General features: G+C 37.6%; 1 protein-coding gene and 1 long non-coding RNA gene across 6 annotated transcripts in view; one reads left to right on the plus strand and one right to left on the minus strand.

Moving 5' to 3' along the window:
- The window catches only part of rbms1 (RNA binding motif single stranded interacting protein 1), a 175,124-nt gene extending 152,276 nt beyond the window's left edge, over window positions 1-22,848 (plus strand). For 2 of the 4 annotated variants that reach the window (XM_003226358.4, XM_008119146.3), the window contains exons 6-14: window positions 1,917-1,996; window positions 11,171-11,277; window positions 12,542-12,591; window positions 12,689-12,779; window positions 15,464-15,514; window positions 16,422-16,532; window positions 18,740-18,820; window positions 19,256-19,340; window positions 20,168-22,848. In XM_003226358.4, the coding sequence (XP_003226406.1) occupies window positions 1,917-1,996; window positions 11,171-11,277; window positions 12,542-12,591; window positions 12,689-12,779; window positions 15,464-15,514; window positions 16,422-16,532; window positions 18,740-18,820; window positions 19,256-19,333 (649 nt within the window). In that variant the 3' untranslated portion in view covers window positions 19,334-19,340; window positions 20,168-22,848. Of the gene's footprint in view, window positions 1-1,916; window positions 1,997-11,170; window positions 11,287-12,541; window positions 12,592-12,688; window positions 12,780-15,463; window positions 15,515-16,421; window positions 16,533-18,739; window positions 18,821-19,255; window positions 19,341-20,167 lie in introns of all 4 variants that reach the window. The other 2 variants (XM_008119147.3, XM_008119144.3) reach the window with 1 other exon arrangement.
- The window catches only part of LOC107983377 (uncharacterized), an 85,220-nt gene that overhangs the window by 19,986 nt on the left and 41,554 nt on the right, over window positions 1-23,680 (minus strand). For both annotated transcript variants that reach the window (XR_010001322.1, XR_001730815.2), the window contains exon 2: window positions 18,483-18,569. This is a non-coding gene — a long non-coding RNA (uncharacterized LOC107983377). The remainder of the gene's footprint in view (window positions 1-18,482; window positions 18,570-23,680) is intronic.

The raw sequence follows: 23,680 nt of genomic DNA on the forward strand, positions 1-23,680 counted from the left end.
ACACAGGCAGTGTCCTGAAACTGGGAAAGGGGTTGATTTGCCCTTTTAAACACACCTGTGTCCCAGAGGTGTCCTGTGAGATCTCCAAAAGCACTTTGATTATAAATGACCATTCTATCACTTCCTGTTTCTTAAACAAAGTGGTACTGAGGCCTAAAACAGGCCAAGGATGCAAGTTGAAATTATATTTAAAGTTACATTATGGGTCAAGGAGTGCATGTGGCCCTGTTGTAAACAATGAGGTGCTTACTCTATAACAGTAATTCTCAAACTTTGGTCCTCTAGAAGTTTGGGACTTTAGCTCCTAGAATTTCTGAAGGTTGGTCATGCTGGGTTGGGCTTCTGGGAGTCCAAAACATCTGGAAGACCAAACTTGAGCAGCTGTAAATAAAGGGGTTGGAATCATTGGCTGTGAATCATTATAAATATCATTGCTGCTTTACAGTTGAAAAATAGGACAGTATTTACATATTGATGATCTTGGAATATTCAGTATGTTGCAACTGTTCAATCAATTGGAATCCCAACCTAATCGTATTTCCATATTTTAGTGCACTTTTATTAGCTGAATATTAGATTTGGTTTAGTGATTTTCCATACTGGAACAGTTTAGTACTGTTTTGTGCATCGAGTAATATATATGTTCTGTATAGTGTTGAATTAAGTTAATAATTTCCTACATAAGAATCCTGTTAATCTACATCTATTTTAGTAAGGTCTGATGAAAATATTGAGCAGAAGTTTGTGTTTTGAAGTTTACTTTCACCCTTTTTCATAGTATTTGAATTCAGACATAGAATAGTAGCAAAATAAGTTAATGACCTGCTGTAACAAAGTCATTTAGCAAACCTAACTTTTGTAAAGATCTGTACAACGTCTGTAGGAGAAGAGCAGAATTGAAAAAACTGTAAGAAAGAAAAATGAGAAAAAGATGATCCTGCAAGTGACATTGAAAATTTCTCATACAGATGTGCTAGAACAGTGGTTCTCAACTTGTGGGTCCCCAGATGTTTTGGCCTAGAGCTCCCAGAAATCCCAGCCAGTTTACCAGCTGTTAGGATTTCTAAGAGTTGAAAGACAAAACATCTGGGGAACCACAGGTTGAGAACCATTGTGCTAGAAAAACTTGAGGTGTGGGTGAAAATGATAGAATCATAGAATAGTAGAGTTGGAAGAGACCCCATGGGCCATCCAGTCCAACCCCCTGCCAAGAAGCAGGAAATCACATTCAATGCATCCCCGAAAACTACCTAATGCAAGCTCAACATTGTCCATACCAGGTATTGTCAGATTGTTACTCCAAATATTGTTCACTATTGACTAAGGGGAGCCCCTGGTAGCACAGCAGGTTAAATCGCTGAGCTGCTGAACTTGCTCCCTCTGTCAGCCCCAGCTTCTGCCAACCTAGCAGTTCAAAAACATGCAAATGTGAGTAGAACAATAGGTACCACTCTGGCGGGAGGGTAACGGCGCTCCATGCAGTTATGCTGACCACATGACCTTGGAGGTGTCTACAGACAAGGGCGGCTCTTCGACTTGGAAATGGAGATGAGCACCAACCCCCAGAGTCAGACATGACTGGACTTAATGTCAGGGGGAAACCTTTAACTTTACTTATTGACTAAGGTTCATGGGAATTGTAGCTCAATGACATCTCACAGATCACAGCCAGCCCATCCCTAGTTTATGGTAAAGTGAGGAATCTTGGTTTTCCATTCTGTGTAAGTGCTACTACTCCTTCCCCTGCTCACACAATTTATCTGTACAGAAAGGTCCAGATTAGGGTACAGTGTGATCATTCTTTATGTAGTGTATGCACAAGAGGTCTCACCCATAATGTCCTTGCCACCAGGCATATCACAAAAACATATGCAAGTTAATAATGTACAGGTGGCTCTTTTTATCTCTTTATGCAGAATGGAATCAACAGAAAAATGTGAAGCAGTGATTGCTCATTTTAATGGAAAGTTCATTAAAACACCACCAGGAGTTTCAGGTAGGTTCCTTGGATTCCTTATTAAATATGTGATCAGTGTTATCACATGTAGTAGCTGAGCCTTATCCTCCAAGTGGCCAAGATTCAAGCTGGAATCTGGTGAAGGGAGATTGGGGAATGGGGAGAAACATTTCTTCTTTCGCTGATGTTCCTTCAATCCCACCTTGTCATGCTAATGTGGTAGAAAGCTATTAGCCCCAGAACCAATTCTTGTAACACTCCCTGAACACAGAACCTATCCCAACCATCCTCAGCACAGTGTGGACAACTGTATTAGGCAGTTTGCATGAAAATGGCCAACCATATTATCGCATACAAATGTTTTATGGAGATTTGCCTGAACTTGGAAAAGTACTGAGAAAATTGTGGCTCTGATGAAACCAAGCAGTGCGCCCCCCTTATATTGTTATTCTGTAAGCCCTGCCTACTGCTGTACATGAACAGGAAAATTAAGGAGGCGATTGCCTCAAGCCATCAACTATTATTAAGGACTGTTTATTCGTGCAAGCTTGGGCTGCTTTCAGGCAGACAAGTTTTCTTCCCCAAGAAACTTGGTGGTCTTTCCTCTGTTTCAGCTTCTGCTAACAAGTAAAGGCCTTTTTATTTTTTTAAAAAAAGTTTGGCAGATTATCTCAGAAGGCTCATTTAATAAATGCCTGTATGTGCTGTAATTTTTGGTACAGATCATGATCTGGGCAGAGGCCACTAGGAGGCACTAGAGAGTGAAGGATAGTCCATTTTACAGGGGGGAGTTCAAGCAGGAAAACCATTTCTCCTGTTTTCACTGGTTATTCCCCTCCTGCCCCATCCCATATAATAAACAAGGATTGTTTCCACAATTGGGACATGGATGGGGGGAATAACAGGAAAATGGGGAAATGGTTTTCCTCCTCAATCCACCCTCCACCCCCATAAAATGAACTGTCCTTCTCTCTCTAGTACCCCCTAGTGGCCTCCTCCCGGATAATGGAACATTACCTAATGTTCTTATCATTATGGATTTTTTAAATGATCCTTTAAATCAGTCATGTTTTATAGGATAGCTTGTTCCACTCTTTAGCTTTTTTATAATCATAATTGTTATAGCTGTACTTTGTTATGTCATGTCTGTATTCGGTACTGCGAGCCATCTTGCCACCCATGTTTAAAGAAGGGTGAGAAATAAATGAAATAAATTAGTAAATAAACATTGTCCCATTTGCTATAAATCAGGTATGGGCAACTTTGGAGGATCTAGGAGCCTGTTTTGTGTTTCACACAATCCTGCCATGGGATGCATCACCCCGGTCCCTGTGAAACTACCAGTGACCAGAAATCTTTGTTTAAAGTTGTAAAAGGTGATGTGCTTATGAAGTGATTAAAGAGGATTCCAGGAGTGTGATTCTCAATACTGTCTCTTAAAAATGAAGGGGGAATTTTAAGGTCATAAGATCAGCTTGGAGTTGATGATTTCCACAGGCTATGTACCCCTCCAGTTGCAAGAGGAAAATATATTTGCATTTTCACATTGTTAGAAACGCCTGCTGCTTTGCCAACTGATTAAAAAAACAACAACAATCAGCCACTTCGTATGTGTCTGGCTCAGATCAGCAGAATGTTTTGGGGAAAGGTGACTGAATCGGCATTGTGTCATCGTGTTCAGTAGAATTAATGAAATGGGTTATAGCTCACAAGATTGCCTCATCAAATATGGACACTGGGGGGACATCATGTATTTCACATTTAAATAGTGTCTGTGAGTAGAAATTTCATGTGAAGGAAATGTGAAATGCAGCCTTGCCTCCTGCTGCTAAGTCAATACAAATGGATGGTAAATCTGTTCATCCTGCCTCTCATCTTAATAAGTGTTGGGAAATATATAAGTAGCACAGGTTAAAAAAAATCCACTTTAGCATCCAGTTAGGGTTACTAGGAATTTAAATGTATCTATCATTATGTGCTTAGTCTTCCATATGAATGAGTATACAGTAGAGTCTCACTTATCCAACATAAACGGGCCGGCAGAACGTTGGATAAGCGAATATGTTGGATAATAAGGAGAGATTAAGGAAAAGCCTATTAAACATCAAAATAGGTTATGATTTTACAAATTAAGCACCAAAACATCATGTTTAACAACAAATTTGACAGAAAAAGTAGTTCATTACACATTAATGCTATGTAGTAATTACTGTATTTATGAATTTAGCACCAAAATATCACAATGCATTGAAAACATTGACTACAAAAATGCATTGGATAATCCAGAACGTTGGATAAGTGAGTGTTGGATAAGTGAGACTCTACTGTATGTAGAGTTTGAGGTTCTAGCGTAAGAACTCAGGTATCAATATGGAGAGTGAATTTCCATGTCAATAATAGGCAGTTGAGAGCAGTGTGCTAGTGCACAGTCCCAGACCATAGTAAGATATCATACTTGTGAATATCTAGTTTATTGTACCATGCAAACCAAGTTTTCAGATATTACAGAAGAGAACTCCTTGGTGTAGTTTTCTAGCTATAATGCTGTAACTTAAGCCTGGTAGATGATCTACTCAAGCTTCTTCTCTGCACAAGGCATCAAAGGCTTCCTTCCCTCCCTCTCTCCCTCCCTTCAAAGATGCATGCCACTATTTTAGTGTTCAGCATTAGGTGGCTAAAAGAAAAAATTGCAACAGGTAAATTGAAACAGAATTTTCAACAAATGGAGGCTGTTAAGTGTATATGTTGTTTGACCAGTCTCCTCTAGAAATAAAGCTGAAATGATACTCACCATGACATAAAGACATTTTTTAATCCTATCTGCTCTCCCTCTTCCCTCAGTGTACCACAATTTCCCCTTTTTTCCTTTCAGTGCTTCCTGTGTTCCATTAACACAAGAGATGGTTTACTTTTTCTGCAGTGATCCATCTTTTGCACTTCTGCACAGCACAGAATTAGATTAGGCATATGACATTCCTTGCAATGACTAAATGCACACACCCACACATAACTATAGCTCATCTTGTTGTACCAATGACTCCCGATGTACATGTGGTTTCAGATACCTGTTTATTTTATTTCAACTTTGCTTCTTGACTTCTTGAGAAGGGATACTAGGAAGTCAAATTTACTTCCCATTAACAAAGGCTGTCCAGATAAAGGACAAGAAATGAATGCTTTTAAATACAAGTCTCCAGTAGTGGACCTGGTGTTATAACAACAAAGGTCAAAGAAACTTTGATCAATCAGAAAATTGGACTTGGATTGGAAAAATGCTTTCTGGGATTAAGAAACAACAATATGGCAGTGAATAGGTGTCTGAGGAAGAACATCTGCTTCAGAGAGCATGCTGTCATGGTGCAGCTGAGTTGCAATAACAGAATTTTTGGAATCAAATATAGAGTGGCTAATAGGTTTGTAGGAAAGGGTCCTGCTAGACAACTTGAAGCAGATTGGGAAAGGCTTTTGAAAACAGTTTTAAGCAGACTAGGCTAGCTGGGATTTTTTTTTATGTATGCATAATCTAGAATTTCTAAGAAACGTGTACGTAGCCACCTTTTCCTAACAATGTGAATAAGCCGAAAGTGCTTAAACATCTCTGATTTACTGAGCAGGCTTCTTCTTTCAGACCTGGCTTCCAGTTGGCAGACCGTAATGAGATGTGCTCACTTGTCCTTCTCGTGTAATAAAAAAAAACAACTCTTGCGGACCACAAAAACCTCGGGGGGGGGGGGGTGTCGCATTTTGCCCGCCTGTGGTCTAAACATTTTAAAACATTATTACAGAGCAAGGTAGGCATAACTTATTTCAGCTTTGAAATCAGGAAATTTACCTTCAATGGTAAATTTTTCCTTTGGGGCTTAATGGTGATATGGAAGATACACAAAAGAATCCAATTCCTGCCTAACAGCCAGTGCGGCTTGTGTGTAAATGCCTGCAGATCCATAAACAGAGAGAGAGGAAACAGATTGTATTGCGCCGTTTCCAAATACACAACAACAGAGGCTCTGCAACTTTTATGCCAAGGGCACGAAGCCATAGTATTTCAATCTACTACTTTCTAAATTTTGGTGCCAGATAAACCAATTGAATTATTATTACTTTATTAGAACAAAAACATTAGTTTTCCTTATTTTTATAAATTGTGATATTCTTGGGTTGATGTGAGTTTTTCAGGCTATATGGCCATGTTCCATGGTCTGTAGGAAAGACCTCACAACCTCTGAGGATGCCTGTCATAGATGCAGGTGAAACGTCAGGAGGGAATGCTACTGGAATATGGCCATACAGCCCAAAAAACTCAAAGCAACCCAGTGATTCTTGCCATGAAAGCCTTTGACAACACATTGTGGTATTCTTGTTTGTTTGTTTGTTTTTAATTATTGGTCCACCACTAATTCTCATTAGGTCTACATTGTATTGTTTAGTTCTTACTACAAAAACTTGCATGTGAATTTTTTTTAGTATTTGCCTGTGTTCCAAAATGCAACAAGAAATAATTAGGCCAGGGAAATACAAAAGTATGTGAATACCTAAACCTTGTTTAATTATGCTGTCTGCCCTTGGCAGAACAGCTATGAGGATTTTATTCCAACTCTGTGCACCCTTCCAATCAGAAACTGTGTAGTAATGCAGTTTGAATGATAAAAGACTGGAATTGCTAAGCTCTTTTTTTTCCTGAGACGTCTTCTGATTGTGTTATTCTGCATTAAACTCAACAAAGGTTTTCCTCATGGACTTCTCCAGTGTATTCACTAGAGTGCGGATGTTTTTTCTATTCAAATCTGTGTCAATTTTGTTTGTGTTGAACATATCGGGATGTTACAACCAGAAGCATCATTGCTGCTGTTGCTTCCAAAAGGTCTGGGGGGAGATGGGGCATGTTGTGCAGATAATTGAATCACCAGGTGATGGAGCTCTGTGAGCATCAAAAAGGTTGACGTTTGTGATAAGGAATGACTAATAAGGCAGCTGGACTGTAACTCCTGTCTTTATTATACTTTTTAAAGAGTCAACTGATCTTGCTGTGATTAAAAAGTATGTCATTGCTGGAACCAAAGAATCTGGAGAAACTGTAGACACCATGGAAACTATTTTGGAAAATGTTAGCATTGTTCACTGTGGACATTTTGTAATAACTTTCTACTTGCTAAAAATTATCTACAGTGCAACGTATTACGTGGAATGTGTATTACTGCTGTTAATGCATCCCACAGTGATACTAGAATGGCAACAGGTGTTGAAAGGCAGAAAGTTTTGAGGTTTTTGAGCCCATTGTTTGATTCTCATCATGACCACAACGCTTTTAGATCAGATGCGATCCTTCATTGGGAGACATATCTACAAGATGCATAACCAAATCAGCATTTGCAAGGCTTTCTAAACATACTGTTTTCCCTTTTTGTGGAGTACAGCCAAAACATTTTCTGCTGAGCACTAGAAATGCTGCACATTGTTGCTAATAAATGGCTGATGTTCAGAAAACTTTTAGTGTTTCCAATTATTTCATGACTTCAGCAGTGAGCTAAGGGGACCCAATTTGGGGTCAGAACTTACAGTTTAAAAAGTAGTACTATAGCTGGATACACAGCAGCAGATATCTGTAGAGATCACCCAGGAGCCTTGTGATGGTCCCTACAAAGGATGTCACAACTCTGTATCAGCTATAGGAAAATAACTCTATCTGACCAGAAAATGGCTGGTTTGGGCAAGTGGGGAGTGAGCTGCACCTATGAAAAGTTGGTTTGAAGGGGGAGTTGGTTAATGGGCCATTGACCTCCACAATGACCAAAAAAGTGAGTTGCAATGGCATTAATCTTAGGACACATCCAAACTGATGGACGGCAGACATATATGGATCTCCAAAGTAAAATCTTCTTAATCGGTGTCGGATTAGTTATACCATCATATTTTAATAACACAAAGCCAGCTGCTGTTAAGGATTTTCCTTTCTTTCTAGCTAATATAGACCATTTCACATTTTGGGAACATTTGAATCAGGTTTTCTCAACCCCCCCCCCCCCCCAAATGGGATTGACTGCAATTCCTATCATTGTTGGTGATGAACTACAGGTAACAAAGTTATTGTACATGCACCATGTGGCGTCCTTGTAAAAAGAAAGTGACAGAATTAACTTTAAGAAATAACAGGAGTGGGAACAACATTATTAGTGCAAAGTGCAGCTGTGACAGGCTATTTTTAACATGACTGTTAAAGGATATTTGAGAGGCATATGACAAGATATTTTTCAGACTTTGTGCAGTTCTTGTTTCAACACTAATATGTGGGGTGGTGCAGCTCACTCCCCACATGCCCAAACAAAGCAAACCAGTGTCAAAAATAATGATCAGTGTACAAATACTTTATAGAAATACACTGCAAAAGGTAATAACAAATGTATCTCTTCTTAATGACTGTAATAAATAATGAAAATAGATTGCTTTGTTTGAAGACTCTGAGAAAAACAATAAAAATGAAGAGGAAAGCCTTGGATATCAAGTGCTAGTATTGTGTCATTTTAGTGGGCAGCTTGTGCACGGTGGCCTGCAGGCCTCCCACAGCTAGTTCTGATGGCTGAGTCCAGTCTGGAGGATGACTGTCTCCACCCCTGGTATAAAGCTGGATTGCTCCTTTCAATCCCTGTTTTAGGAGCATCTTTGAATTCACACCCTAAGCATTTGTTGTGTAGGTGTCTAATTTATTCTCAGACAAACCCTTTTCTGCAAGAATCTGGGTTGCCAGATTGGTATGTAGGTGGGAGGTAGTTAAAGGCAGCTGAACCTCTTAAAGGATGTTTTTATTTATGAAATAGACCAGACATGACAACCACAAACATGAATTTGTCTTCAGCCCATAATATCACAATTTTTTTCTTTTGAATTGCAAAACTCAATCATGCAAAATTCTTTTGGCTCATGAAAACTTGAGATAAGCACCAAAACATACATTTTGTGTCATGTGGGCTATTTGTAATGCCGACACTTAATATTTAGGTGTGTCATCTAGCCTGAGGACTTACATAAACAATGTTCAGTGCACACCTGCCTTTAAATTAGTTTGTATGTGTTGCATGAGGTGGCACTACAAATGAGAAGTATCCTTGAACACCTTCTTAAGGCAGTTATTGCTAGTAGCCCACAGCTGCACTCGCTACTTTTGCTTGTTTCAAGGTAACCCCAGCAGATTTCAGTAGAATTATGAGGTAAGAGTTGACTCTGCACACATTCATATAATTACTTTAGTGACTAGCATGTATGAATATGCCTGAATTGATTAAGCACTAAGGTGTGAAAAAAATGCCTCCAGTATAATACTTTAGAGAAAATCACTAGCATAAAATATGACCCAGTCTGTAACAACTAGCAGCTGTACTTCCTCTCCATTTATGGAGGGAGAAGAAAATGTTAGCAATGGGCAAAGAAGGTGTTATTTGGTCCTTTTGAGTTGAATGCTTGACTTTGGATGAAAGGCTTCCTCAGAACTAAGGCATTCCTGAAATGCTGGCTTAGCAGATTGCCTTTATAAGTCATCATTCCCAGGGTGTTTAGGGGACACCTGGAACACAGTTCTTCAGAAATAGGCAGTTCAAGGACACAAGCCACCATTGATTTTGTCATCTTCCTCCTATCTTTGATGCCCCTCATAGTCCTTTTTTCTTTTTTACACCTGCAGCTTTTTATGTCTTGCTGTCACAGATGCCTTTGCTTCGGTCAGCAGCATATTATGCCAGCAGAGATAATAGGATTCCTATCTATGTGTAAGGGAAGAGGAAGTGGTGGCAATAAAGATAATAATAATGCATTTTATTTCTTGCCCACCTCTTTCCTTAAGGCGAGGTACAACATAGAATTAAAATATAGTAGATGAAAACATAAACATATTTAAATGCATAGATTAAAAACAAACAAAAATTAAAATGCACATTAAAATCATTCACACCTATATAGTGTACATTTAAAATTCATAGTTTGAAGTTGACTGGGTAGGCCTGCCAGAAGAAATAGGTTTTTAGTTGTAAACCTATTAGCATCCACGTATACAGATGGCTGACTAAAACCTGCCACATCAAAATATTTTTATGTGTATCGTTACTTGGTTAAAAGAATACAGTAGAGTTTCACTTATCCGATATAAACAGGTCGGCAGAATGTTGGATAAGCAAAAATGTTGGATAATAAGGAGGGATTAAGGAAAAGCCTATTAAATGTCAAATTATGTTATTTTAAAAATTAAGCACCAAAAATATGTTTTACAACAAATTGACAGAAAAGCAGTCCAAAACATGGTAACGTTATGTAGTAATTACTGTATTTATGAATTTAGCACCAAAACATCGCAATGTTGAAAAACATTGGCTACTAACAAATAGACTACAAATAAAGATAGAATTGCATAAAATGAACTCACAATAGCAACATTGTCGGAAATTAAATCCATAAAAAGTTCAATACTTGCTGCCTAGAGAAACAGCTGTGGATTGGGGTGGGAGGCAAACTGCGTTGGATAATCCAGAATGTTGGATAAGCAAATGTTGGATAAGTGAGAGACTACTGTAGTTGTATTGATAGGAAGGAGGGAAGGAAGTTGAAGCCCATATAATGGATTGAGGAGTGATGTTTCAAAGTAAAAACACTTCTTTGAGTAGAAGGGTGGTTTTTTCCCCCTGACATTGCAAAATTATTGTGGAAAACATCCGAATGTTAACTATGTTTTCTTTAAAAGAAGGCAGTGCACAAACCCTTGGGGAAAGTTCTTGTGCAATATCTGCTAGAACAATTCTTTGTATATGATGCTTCAAGATGTGTATTTACAAGTCTTACAAAAGTCTGCTCTTTCAAAATAGCACCAAGGTCAGAAGTTCTGCCACAGATCCAAACATTGGTTTTTGGCTGTATCTGAAAGATTGGTACAATCTATAATCCAGGGCTCCACTAATTATGATGCTCGTTCAGAGCTTGAAAATGTATTTAGAATGCTGGGTCCTATCCAGTGCATATAAACACTGGTTTCTGAGCAAGATATTTGGGAAAATACACTAAGTGACATGTTAGTAATACCCTCTGTGTGCAACAACTGCTGAAATGCATGTTCTTTTATCCATACAGAAATAATTATGACAAGTAATTCTAATGCCTGAGTCCCTTCGGGTGAGAAGGGTGGCACATAAATGATGGAAATAAATAAATAAAAATAAATGCCTGTGTTTTTTTAAGCTCCTGCAGAACCTTTGTTGTGCAAGTTTGCAGATGGAGGACAAAAAAAGAGGCAGAATCAGAACAAATATATACAGAATGGAAGAGCGTGGCACAGAGAAGGCGAGGTGAGACTTGTAAGTCCTCATTTCAACTTTACTGAGTGTGAGTGAGTGAGTGTGTGCATGTGTGCAGAAGCCTGCACATGCAGTAAGAAAATAATAGTTTCATAATTGCATACTGTCTTTCCTGTAATGTGTAAAGATTTTGCCATTTTTATATTACTTCCTTATTTGATGTTAAAATCTTTAAATTTATATTTAAAAGATCATGCCTATTTGATACTTTCTAGAAACATGTTTAATTAATTTGAGCATTTTTGTTATTTATTGTTTGAAATTATCCTCTTAATGACTTACAATAAAATGCAGTAAAAATTATGTAAACAAAATTATGCATTTGAAAAGACAGTAGATAAATAGTATACAGAGGCTATAAACTGTAACTTCATCAGAAACAATGAAGCAGGAAATCTTCCGTATCATTCAGTGACAGGAAAGAGGGGATTACTCCATCCCCCAACAGCCTCTTAAAGCACCAAATTAAAAGTGAAGAGTTCTGGAAAAGCAGGACTCCGCAGGAAGAGAGTTGCATGAGATTAGTCCTGCTATATCCCAACTCTCCTGGATAGTTTTCATCTCCATTGTGCATAACATATCAGTTCTGCCCTATTCTTGTGTCCAAGGGATGGAGAACAGTTGGCCCTACAGCTCCCATCAGTCTTAGCCAGCATAGCCACATGTGCAGGATGACATGAGTCACAATAACTGGAGGGCCCTGTTGCCCACTGCTGTTCCACATAGTTGCAATGGCACTTCTATGATTTTGGGCTATTTACATTCTGAGTCTGTTTGACTTCATGATAAATCCATTCACCAAGCTAGGTTTTTGTTTTGTTTTGTTTTTTTTTACAAATCAACACTTTGTCAAAATGTTCTATGTTCAGACAATAAAAATGAATAGAGGAAGGAAGTGTGCACACGCACACACACACACACACACCAGTTCCAAGGGTTGTGGAATGTCTACTTGCAGAATGTGTAACGGGGCAGAATTGTCTCTGCAATGCTAAGTGGGAAGGATCCCTTGTGCGTGGAGATCCAGATCCAGATAGGAAACCTCTATGTTCGGACAGTAAAATTTAATAGAGGATGGAAGTCCTAAACATTTCTTGTTGTGTATCACTTATGTCAGCAAAGTCTTACAAAACATAAGGCTATGCTAGTGATGCAGTAGCTTCAGCTATTTCAAGCAGATGTGTTGGTGCTAATGCTTTAGTTGAGGAAGGCAGCCAGTCTCAGCACTGATTATATATTTTCTCCCTTTTTATAGGCTGGGATGACTCTTACTTATGATCCAACTACAGCTGCTTTGCAGAATGGGTAGGTAGAAACAAGCTTAATAAATATGTATTTATTTATTAGGGTCTGTTTTAATTTTTCCAAAAAGATATTAACAAAGGTATTTCTCATTTTCTAGATTCTATCCACCATACAGTATTGCAACAAACAGAATGATCACTCAGACATCTATTACGCCATACATTGCTTCTCCTGTTTCTACGTACCAGGTTTGTATTTTAGGCTTAACGGGGTTTAATATCTAAAATTTATTTGCCAAAATAGGTCCTAGCTGCTTTTTGCAGGCAGAATGACAAAATAGCATATTTTGCAAGGCTTTAATGTAAAGATCACACACATCCACAATGGGAATTTGAAGTGCTCTTATGCTTTTGAAGTATTCACAGTTTCCTGTAGCATAGAGATTGGTGTAACAAAAGATTCTGGTGGTGGTGGTGCTTAATTTTATTTCTGAGGCAGAAATCATGGAGTGTGTTCCTGGGAATCCTCAAGTCCTTATCATGGATTCCTCAGCAAAGAGATAAGGGAGGAAAAGGCTAAGAAGCTTTCCTGAAAGACGGCTTCGTTACTACCATTCCTGTGCATATACATAAACCACTGCTGCCAAATATCTGTTGCAGGTCAAGAAGTGTTCTGTGTGTAACCCTGGAGTTTTCCAGCAGTGTTTCTCTGCCGATAATGTTACATAGTCACAAGACCACAACTGACTGGGGCAGGGAGGTGACCGGTTCATTTCCAGGCACAATTCAAAATGCTAGTCACAAACTAGAAAGCTATACTGTTTAGGTCCAGACTATCTGAAAGATCATATACCTGTATAACAACCTGCCAGAATCTTGAAATCTAGAGGGAAGACTTTCTCTCTTAGTCCCACCACCATCAAAGGCTCACTTGGTGAGGGCATGAGAGATGATTGTCTTGTGCTTTTCCCATTCTCTTGAACTCTCTTTTGTAGGAGGCTAACCTGACCTCTCTCTATTGTATTTTTGTTAGCACTTTTTTATTTCAGCAAAATTTCAATATATAAGCACAGGCGGCTTTCCTGTGAGCTTGTTTTAGATATAGATATTACCTTTTTATGTTTTAATTGATTTCAAAATGTATTCTATGATTTAATTGTTTTTAAATGGTATGAGAAGTATTTTAACTTATTTAACCAGGTCCTGCTCTGGGAGAAAAAAGCATATAAATCAAACAAACAATTAAATAAATCAATGGCTGAGCCCATTGCCAGCCAGATAAGAGCGAGAAAGCCAAAATCCTTAATGGTTTGCTTCTCTCCCTTCATCCTTGTGAAATCCTTTGTTAAGTCTGTTGTCTCTTTTAAAAAAATATATCTGGAGAAATAGACTAAGGCAAGGAAAGTTTAGCAAGTAGGGTTGAAATGCTGTGGGTGCACATGTCTCTCATGCGAACACGAAAAGCTTCGCAACCAGTCAGAGTGTGTATGCTGATCCTGAACCCATCAACAGAGGAAACGGATTGACTAGAAAGGAAGAAAGAGGTACTGAGCCAACACAAGATTGTATTAGTGCTATTAAGACAGAGCAGTCTATATTTCCAATTGATCCACTGCCAATTGTTGCATATCCTCCTGCTCACTGATGTTGAAGCTGCCAGATGGAAGACCTTTTGGAGGCCTGTGTTATGTCTGGTTGAAATTCATGAACAACTTCTCCAGAATTTTTTCTGGCTGCCAGTTTCCAAGATCCACCAAAATGGAGAAGAGAGCAGGAAACAAAGAATGAAGTCAAAGAGAACGGTTTCCCCCTGTCTCAGTCTCACCCCAATGTCCAAAAAGCAGTAAAAACGCAGTGGTTGTAGGATTTTGTTTATGTTCGCTGCTTCTTAGTTGTCCTCATAGACACCTTTTCAAAGCAAGTATTCACAAACTTGCTTCTTCAGTCATAATCTGAGCCTATAAAATATCAAACACTGAACTGTTCATTTTGCTGCACTAATACCAGCTATTTGAAAAGGAAAACTGCCATTTTAAAACTTTGTTCAGAGTAAATAAGGATAAAAGATAGTGGTTATATTTTTTTGAAACAGTTTGTTCGAAGTTTTTCTCCAAGATACCCAGCTGTTCCTTATCAGAACTAAGGAACAGTTTCCCTCAGTTCTTTACATCTCAAGTTTTCACAACTGAATGTTGCTTCAAGCCATAATTCTCTTCTCAAAAAATAAATCAAAGGAGGTGCAGAGCATAGTTATAAAAAGCCCCTAAAATTAACCTGACATTAGCATTGGGCATTCAACCAGGGCTCTGACAATCTCTGATAATGCAAATCTCAGTTGGTCTGAGAAGAAGGAAACAGATGTTACCACTTAGCCGGACCACTCCTTCTTGCCGTCTGAGAGAGATCATATCCTGTTCTCTTGTTGTCTCTGTGATGTCAGATTAGAATTGTTGGGTTGCTGCCTGCTGAGTTAAAGCGTGTATCAAGCTGATCAATCATTTCATTCCAGTTCTTCAAAACTGAAGAATCAGAGGGAAACCTCTCTGAGGTTTTCTCTTCTATATTTTCCCACCATCACCACTACCAAGCCACCTCACAGCTTTCAAAATATAATCTGCAAATGGCGATTTGAAAGAACTGCACATACAAGTTTAAAAGATTGCAAGCCAGTAAATAATACCATGAATCACATTGCCTTTTTTACTGTCATGCAACAAAAAGGACAAAGTAGTACAGTGCAAACCTGATCTAAGATAACCTTTCCTGAACTTCAGTTCCCGGATTGCTACTGGACTGCAGTTAGCATCATCTGAGATCATTGGTAATGCTGGCTATGGACGGAAGAAATAGTTGTTCTAAGACCATATGCTTGAACCTGTTAATAATATTGCTTATGAATCATTCTTTCTACAAATGTCACTTTTATTATCTAGGTGCAGAGTCCTTCATGGATGCAGCCTCAACCCTATATAATGCAGCATCCTGTAAGTATGCACATTTGCTCCTATGTCACCTGGGAATTGGTTTGGATTAGCCTTCCCTTCATCCCACCTGTTTTCACTGTGGCTGTAGTTGCTAATAGTTATTACTAGTTCTTACCCATCCAGCATTGTTTTGTACATCCCAGAAGTAACTTCTGCACCTTGTCCAATGCATGATTTGTTATCCTGAAAAGTAAGCTGAATTATAGGTGCTGATAGTTTAGTTCTGGAACAAACTATTAGTTAGAGAAATGGTAGATAGCTGTGCAAATGATAGAAAGTTGTGCATATATATAGGGGGAGAGAGAGGAGGAGGAGATAAAAGTTAGAAGAGTTAAGCTGACCCAAGGCATTTCGAACTTCCCACTGAAGCTTGTGCCTTCTCCTGTACAGAGCATGTAAGGGAGAACATTCATTGCTAATATAGTAATTCAAATCTTTAGTAGTCATTGCAGAATCAGTTTGGAATTTATGAGCCATCACATGCTATCTGTTCTGGCTACCTGTACAAAACGAAGATCTTTCACATCTGCTCTCCCAGTCACCTTCTGCTCAAGATTATTTTAACTTGAGATGTCCCTCAGTTTTATGAATGGCCACTCTTTAGCAGATCAAATCTACATTTGAGCATTGATTTCAATTTCTTGTGTATTCTCTGTCTGTCTCTTAATCTCAATCTCATTTATATCACCTGTGAGCATACATTCCGTATTGAAAGCAGAGGTTTTGACTGCAAATGGATATTGCTAGCATTCTCTTCACACACACTATTATGATTGTGCTATCAAGGAAGTGCATCAGTCGTTTTGCAAACTAAACAAAAAACCTTCAACAATAATCCATATTATGTTACATTCATGCATGCATTTTATTTATCTTAACGTGAGACATCTTTCTTTCGCATTTGTAGGGTGCTGTGTTGACTCCTTCCATGGAACACACCATGTCATTGCAGCCTACATCAATGATCAGTCCATTGGCACAGCAAATGAGTCACCTTTCCTTGGGCAGTACTGGAACTGTACGTGGCAATTCTAATAAGGCTGAACAAACACCCCATAAATGATTATATATGTCTTATCTGTAGAAAATGATCTTATTTAGGTACCCTATCTAGCATGTTATAAAATTATAAAGTTGAAAGAGACCACTAGGGCCATCCAATCCAATTATGTTTGTAATTCTTGGAATTGATAATGTAGTAGAAAACACAAATAAACCATTCATCTCTCAATTGCTAAGGTTACCTTTTATGCCATATTTACATTTGGGGGGGGGGGGGGTTGCTGTCATTTTGAGGAGCAGATGACCAAATCTTCTGCTGTTAAGCCTCTTATGTTAAAAGAGAATATATCTTCGAATGGGTTTTCTTTCTCACCAAAACATATGATCTATATGAAGGCAGTAATACTTTGTAGGCACATTTTTCTGAATCACAGCAAGAATCCTATGATATGCTTGTTCCCTTAGGTTGAGAACAAGAACTGGCACTGTTAGCTGAATGCTCTCTATCTAAAATGTCTTAGGAGAGGTTCATAAAAACCTAAGAAGGGTCTTGCTAGAGTAGAATAGAGACATATCTAATCCATCAAGCTGTTCACCAACCAAATGCCTATGAAAAGGCTGACTTTTATTTCGTGTCAAAAGCATTGCATAACAAACAAGTCCAAAAGTGATAAAATAAAGGAATCACAAACAGCTAAATAGTTTTAGACCAAAAGTGGGCAACAGCGACCGCATGACCCACAAGCAGGTCATACCTACAGTGACAACATCTTTTTCATAAATCCCAGTGCACTGCTTCTGATAATGTAGGTTGCACATAGATATCATTATTAGTAGACACCTATAGAATTATCTTCCATAATTTTATCAAATCCCTTTTGAAGTCATTCCAGTTAGGATCCATTGCCCACCCTTCACCTTCACCGGATGATCCTACATTTTGTAGTGTTACAAAAGAGAGACAACGGCTTTTCCCTACCCACTTTCTTCATAGTGCATACATTCATATTTGGACTTTATATGTACAATTTTATCTAGTTTCCAATTACTCATATTTTTTCTTCTAAGGTAAACATCCCAAAATGTTTTGTTCCCATACTGGAATTGCTTCTGCTTCTTGACCATTTTGGGATGCACAAATTGTGACATTTGTTTGATTGCTTGCCAAAGAATACCGAAAACCTATTTTGAAACAGCTGAAAAAAACTTCAGATACTTTAAAGCAGTCTGCTATGCTTTAAAGTGTTCGAATATTCCTGAGTTGTACTCAAAGCTGTCCTCCTGAATGTGGAAGGCATCTGCCATGGACTCCCTATGCTGATTCATCACACTTAAATAAATGGATGTTAGCACACACTAAGTTTCAGCACTTTCAGGATTAATTTTTCTTCCCTAGAGACTAAATGTAGATGGTATCCCTTCCCCACAGGCAAATTCCCTCAAAAGTGAAAGTAACCAGAACTTAATTTATCTTTTTGGAGGGAGAAACAGAATAAGCCAGTGGTTCTCAACCTGTGGGTCCCCAGGTGTTTTGGCCTTCAACTCCCATAAAACCTAACCACTGGTAAACTGGCTGGGATTTCTGGGAGTTGTAGGCCAAAACATCTGGGGACCCACAGGTTGAGAACCACTGTAATAAGCCATTGTAAATCTTAGGTTAATGTGCTCCTACTCTTACCTTAAATCGCAAGAATTTGAAAACTTTGGTCTTTCTACCTTTAACCATGGCTTGTAACTTCATCTGATTGGACAATCTGTGGCAAACATTAACTATTGCTAAATTAATGGGTTTGTCAAATTGGACCAACGAAGTACAGAAGGGGAGCTGATAAACCCAAGCCATACTGTATTTATTTTTATTTATTTACATCACTTTTACCCCACCTTTCTCCCCGAGGGGACTCAAATCGGCTTACAATAAATAGGCAAAAATTCAATGCCTAAAAACAATGTAAAAGTAGCTTACCGTTTTGCTTGAGCCCAGCACAGAAAAGGAAGATCTGAAGCTAAATGGGATGCTTCCTTCTCTTATAGCCAAACCTCTTGGCAAAGCCTGAAAAAGTGTGGTAAATACTGTCAAAGATAACATAGTTTGGAGACCTGTCTCAGCGGAGAAGCATTGTCTTCAGTTTACTTAATGTTCATATTTTGGTGGGAAACCAACCCTGTGTTGCTTCTTTTCCTTTCGTTTAGTTGAATGCACTTCTCTGCCTTTCTTTGTAGTACATGCCTGCCACAACAGCTATGCAAGGAGCCTATATACCCCAGTACACACATGTTCAGACTGCAGCTGTTCCAGTTGAGGTATGTAAAGTTTTATTCCAGAAAGTTGTAGACAAAGTCCCATAATTGTATTGCTGTGAAGAAGTTGTAATGATCCTTTTCATAATACATCATCTTGCAAAGTAATAGGAACACTTCATGTGATACTGAGAGTTCATATAAAGGGTGCACTAAAACTGATAAACTTCTGAATAAGCAATGAAGAAATACTGCTAAATTTGCAAATGCATAGCTGGTAATTTTCCTCTGTATGTAAAAAAATAAAGGAATGTGTTTTGTATGTTCTTATTAAAAGAGATCTGACGCCCTAGTAAAGATAAATGTGCCTGTGGGAGAGAGAAAGAAAAAAGAGATCCCTATGTTGTTGTTTTTTTACTAGTTTGAAAACAATGCTTAGTACTCGTTTGAAGCAATTCCTAGAAGGCCTTCTCCCATATACCATATTTTCTTTTTCAGGAAGCTAGTGGCCAACAGCAAGTTACAGTAGAGACGTCCAGTGATCATTCTCCATATACTTATCAACAGAACAAATAATTGAGAGGTAAGCTGTTGTTACATTTCTTTGAACATGAATTATGAAAGAAACCCCTACATACAAATTCCTAATCACAGGAAATGATTTTCTAAAGCTAGGAAAGACTGCTAAAAGTTTTCTCAAGTCAATTTTTAAATACAGTAGAGTCTCACTTATCCAAGCTAAACGGGCCAGCAGAAGCTTGGATAAGCGAATATCTTGGATAATAAGGAGGGATTAAGGAAAAGCCTATTAAACATCAAATTAGGTTATGATCTTACAAATTAAGCACCAAAACATCATGTTATACAACAAATTTGACAGAAAAAGTAGTTCAATACGCAGTAATGTTATGTTGTAATTACTGTATTGACGAATTTAGCACCAAAATATCATGATATATTGAAAACATTGACTAAAAAATGGCTTGGATTATCCAGAAACTTGGATAAGTGAGGCTTGGATTAGTGAGACTCTACTGTATATATATATCTTATTGTTATTATTCTTATTCTTATTTATACCCTGCCTTTTCTCTCCAGTGAAAGAGACTCACAGTGGCTTACAGCAAAAACTACACAATTAAACCCAAAAAACATCCAAACATTAAAATTAAATTAAATTTTAATGGTATTAAAAATAAACAGATCCAATTTGAAAACTATTCATAGCTAAGAAGGGATGAAAGAAGCTAAGAAAATGCATGCACAATCAGTGAATGCCCTGCCCTGCCTAATATGTTGGATATCTGCCTAGCCTACTACAACATCAGGATGTGGAAAAAGGGACGTAGAGAAAACATGCGTTTTTGCTTTTGTTGAACAAAACACTATTTGTTTCCTTCTCTTTTTCAGATGTGTGGTGTTGATCTTGCCTAGAGAAGGATGCAAAGGCTGAAACAATCATGGATTTTACTGATCAATTGTGCTTTAGAAATTATTGACAGTTTTGCACAGGTTCTTGAAAACGTTATTTATAATGAAATCAACTGAAACTATTTTTGCTATAAGTTCTATAATAAGGTGCATAAAGAAAAAAGAAAAATCCTTAAATTCATCCTAGTAGCTGTTCCCCTCCCTTCCTTGAACAGGTTTATTTTAGTAAGAAATTTTTTATCAAGTATTATGACGCAAAAAAAAAAAAAAAAAAATTCTGGCCATGCACAGATTGCAATGGAGACATGTTCACGTGCATGACAGAATTCGTCTCTGAGTTTTTTTTATTTTGTTTTAATTTTTTTAATTGCATAAGATTTATTTTTTTTGAAATTTAAACTAGTAAACATCCACGCCGATGCTCTGTGCTTGCTGTGTGAGTGTCGCTATAGTGCAGTGTTGCAGTTGTTGTGTCTGTTTCCATAGCTTTCTGTTCTGTTCTGTTTTTTTTTCCTTTTCTTTTAAGGTAGTGTGAAGTGTCTAATCCTTTTTCTATCGATTCCAATTTGCCTTAACTCTTTTAATGCTGTAGCTGTTTCAGTACGTAGTCCAAACTAATGGTGTAGAATGCTTTTGACCAAATGAGCTGGTCTATTATGCCTTGTAAAACAGCAAGATAGGGCTTCTAAGAGGTAGTCGATTAAAATTGCTGAAAAAAAATCTGGCTTTTTAAAGAAATGTGTAGTAAGTGTTTTTAATGATTTTGTTTTTCCTCACATAATAATGTAAGGTTGTGAAATGCAAGGTTGTGGGCGGGGCGGGAGGGATGGTGGGGAGGGCAGGGAAATGTTTTGTGTGAAACACATTTTTCTGACAGGGGAAATTTTAATAGGATAAATTGTTTGTAAGGCCTTATGCCGAATTAGTTTTTCCTCTGCTAGTTAGGAACTCTGCTGTATGATGCAATGTAGAAAAAAAAGAGAAAAAAAAGAAAAACTTTTTGCCTTTTTCCAGAAGCTAATTGTTGTTCTAGTTTTAGGGTGCGGGGGATTTGGGGGCGGGGGGAACTCTGCAGAATGTCTTCTGTCCTTCCTTTCTTGTAATGAATAGTGCTTTAGAATGAGGCTGTACTGAGACCTAGCAGATAGAAGCATTTGCTTTTACAGCAAAGGCAAAAGCTAAAAGACTCTTCTTTTTTTTCCAAAACATAATAAGCTGAGATGTAAAGTAGAAAAAGAAACCTACTAGATTGGGTACTAGCTCTCTATATTAGGTAAATAAAGACTTGGCACTTTTTAAAGGTAACTTTACCAAAGAACAAAGAGCCAGTAACCAATAATTCTGATTTGTCTCAGCAGTTACATCTTCTGTAATCTTTTACGATTATTATTGTTATTGTTATTATTATTTTGCCGGACCAGTTTGCGGTTAGAAGAATGTGCCTTTTTTTGTACATTTGCATTTAGGTTTTTATAATTTTTAATTGACGTATGGACACAAAACAAGCAAACAAACAAAAAGCATGAAGGAAGACTTGGATCCAAGCAGTGCCACACTTTACATCATCACTACAAGTGTTAAGTGTAAAGACGAAAAATAAAACAAAAATTTTGAAACTATGAAATTCCTGATTTCACAAATACACTGTTATTTGTACTTTTTACATATTAGGTAAACTCACTGCTATTAAAGCTCGTTTTATTATGATCGCATGTGTATGAAATCAAATGGTAAATTAAGTTGTCTTCCAAAACTGTGTACTTGTCTGGTCAGCTGTGTATGATCAGTTATCTACCTCAAGGCTTATTTCCTTTTGTAATGGGACAGGTTGCTGGCCCTCCCTGTTACCACAGACCAAATCATCCTAGCTCAGGAGCTAGGCCTAAGCAATCCTTTCTTTTCACTTATTTTTTTTAGTTTTTAAATTTTGTGTATTCAAGTACAGATGTCAGTGACATTTCATAGTTTCAAAAGTCAATGCTGCTCTGAGAAGTGTAGATTCTAGTAAATTACATAGTCATAAGAAATGTGTTTTGTTTCTTTTTGTTATTATGTTTTTTAAAGAAAAAAGTTGTGGTATTATTGGTTCTATGCTCCCTGGAATTGACTGCTTTGTCAAAGTTCAGACTTCTTGCAGCTTGTTTATTCCCTGTAACTGGTGTGTCTCCAGATCTGGAAGAGAACGGTAGAGGGATAAGGTGTTATTTGCTACTTGATGTTTTTCTTCAATTAGCTGAGCTTTAGGGTTAGAGGAAGGGAAGAGAGGCTGCTAGAAAGGTCTGAACTAAGTGCCATACTCATTATCTGGGTAAGATTTGCAAAATGTAACCTCTGTACATAAAGAAATAATCAGTTACTTAAACATCACATAGTAGACAGCCATTAAATTATAAAAAAATAATTTATGAAGAAAGACCTTTTGTACAGATTGAAAAAAAAAGATTTTCATAGAGATATCTATATGATCAAGAGAGTTAATTTTTTATTTTTGTTTTACTAGTGCCACAAACTTGCCAGTGGTAACTTATTTGTCCGGTTCAAGATAACTCTGTCATTTTGTTGTTAAATGCCAAAAGACATTTTTGAACTGTAAATTTGATTAGCTTTTTTCTGTTTTTTTCTTTTGAAAAATTTTGAATAAAAAAATATCAAAAATGAAACGTGATTCTTTCTTTGTGTTTTCCTCACCTCACAATTGCTAGAAATAGGCAGCCTATATATGACTTTTTGCATTCTCAAAGGGTCATTTCATAGTTTCAAAAGTCAATGCTGCTCTGAGAAGTGTAGATTCTAGTACATTACATAGTCATAAGAAATGTGTCTTGTTTCTTTTTGTTATTATGTTTTTTACAGAAAGAAGTTGTGGTATTATTGGTTCTGTGCTCCCTGGAATTGACTGCTTTGTCAAAATTCAGACGTCTTGTAGCTTATTTATTCCCTGTGACTGATGTGTCTCCGGATATGGACGAGAATGAAAAAATGTATTGCTTTGATTAGAAATCTTATGCTTCACTTTGTCCGGACTGCACTGTTGTTGTTTTCCCAAAGGAAAAAAAAACACTTGGATGTAAAAGAAGAAAATGGGCATTGAAACAAACATTCTTTGTGGGAGGTTTTAGCAACTATCAGTACCTCTAGTGACCTAAACATAGGTGGTTTCCAGAAGCATCCTGTCTGCCAAACAAAGACAGCCCTAGCCCTCTCTGTATTTTAATACTAGTGAAAGAAAATGGAGAAGCACTTTTACTACTTCTTGACTGCAGCAACTATAGTCATCCCTTTACATTCACAGTGCTTAAGTAGGGGCAAAGGACCCTTTTGAAAGTAAAAAACTGCAAATGTAGAAATTGCAAAAAATTTTAAATCTGAGAAAACACTTCCAACATGACTTTGTGGTCAACTTCTACGGAAGGACCTAGACATTCCTAAAGAAGTGTTCTCTTTAGAAATGTCAGGTCCTTCAGCATGACAGAAGACCTAGAGAGTGCTAGA

This window comes from Anolis carolinensis, chromosome 1, assembly GCF_035594765.1.
Source record: "Anolis carolinensis isolate JA03-04 chromosome 1, rAnoCar3.1.pri, whole genome shotgun sequence".
Lineage (NCBI taxonomy): Eukaryota > Metazoa > Chordata > Lepidosauria > Squamata > Dactyloidae > Anolis > Anolis carolinensis.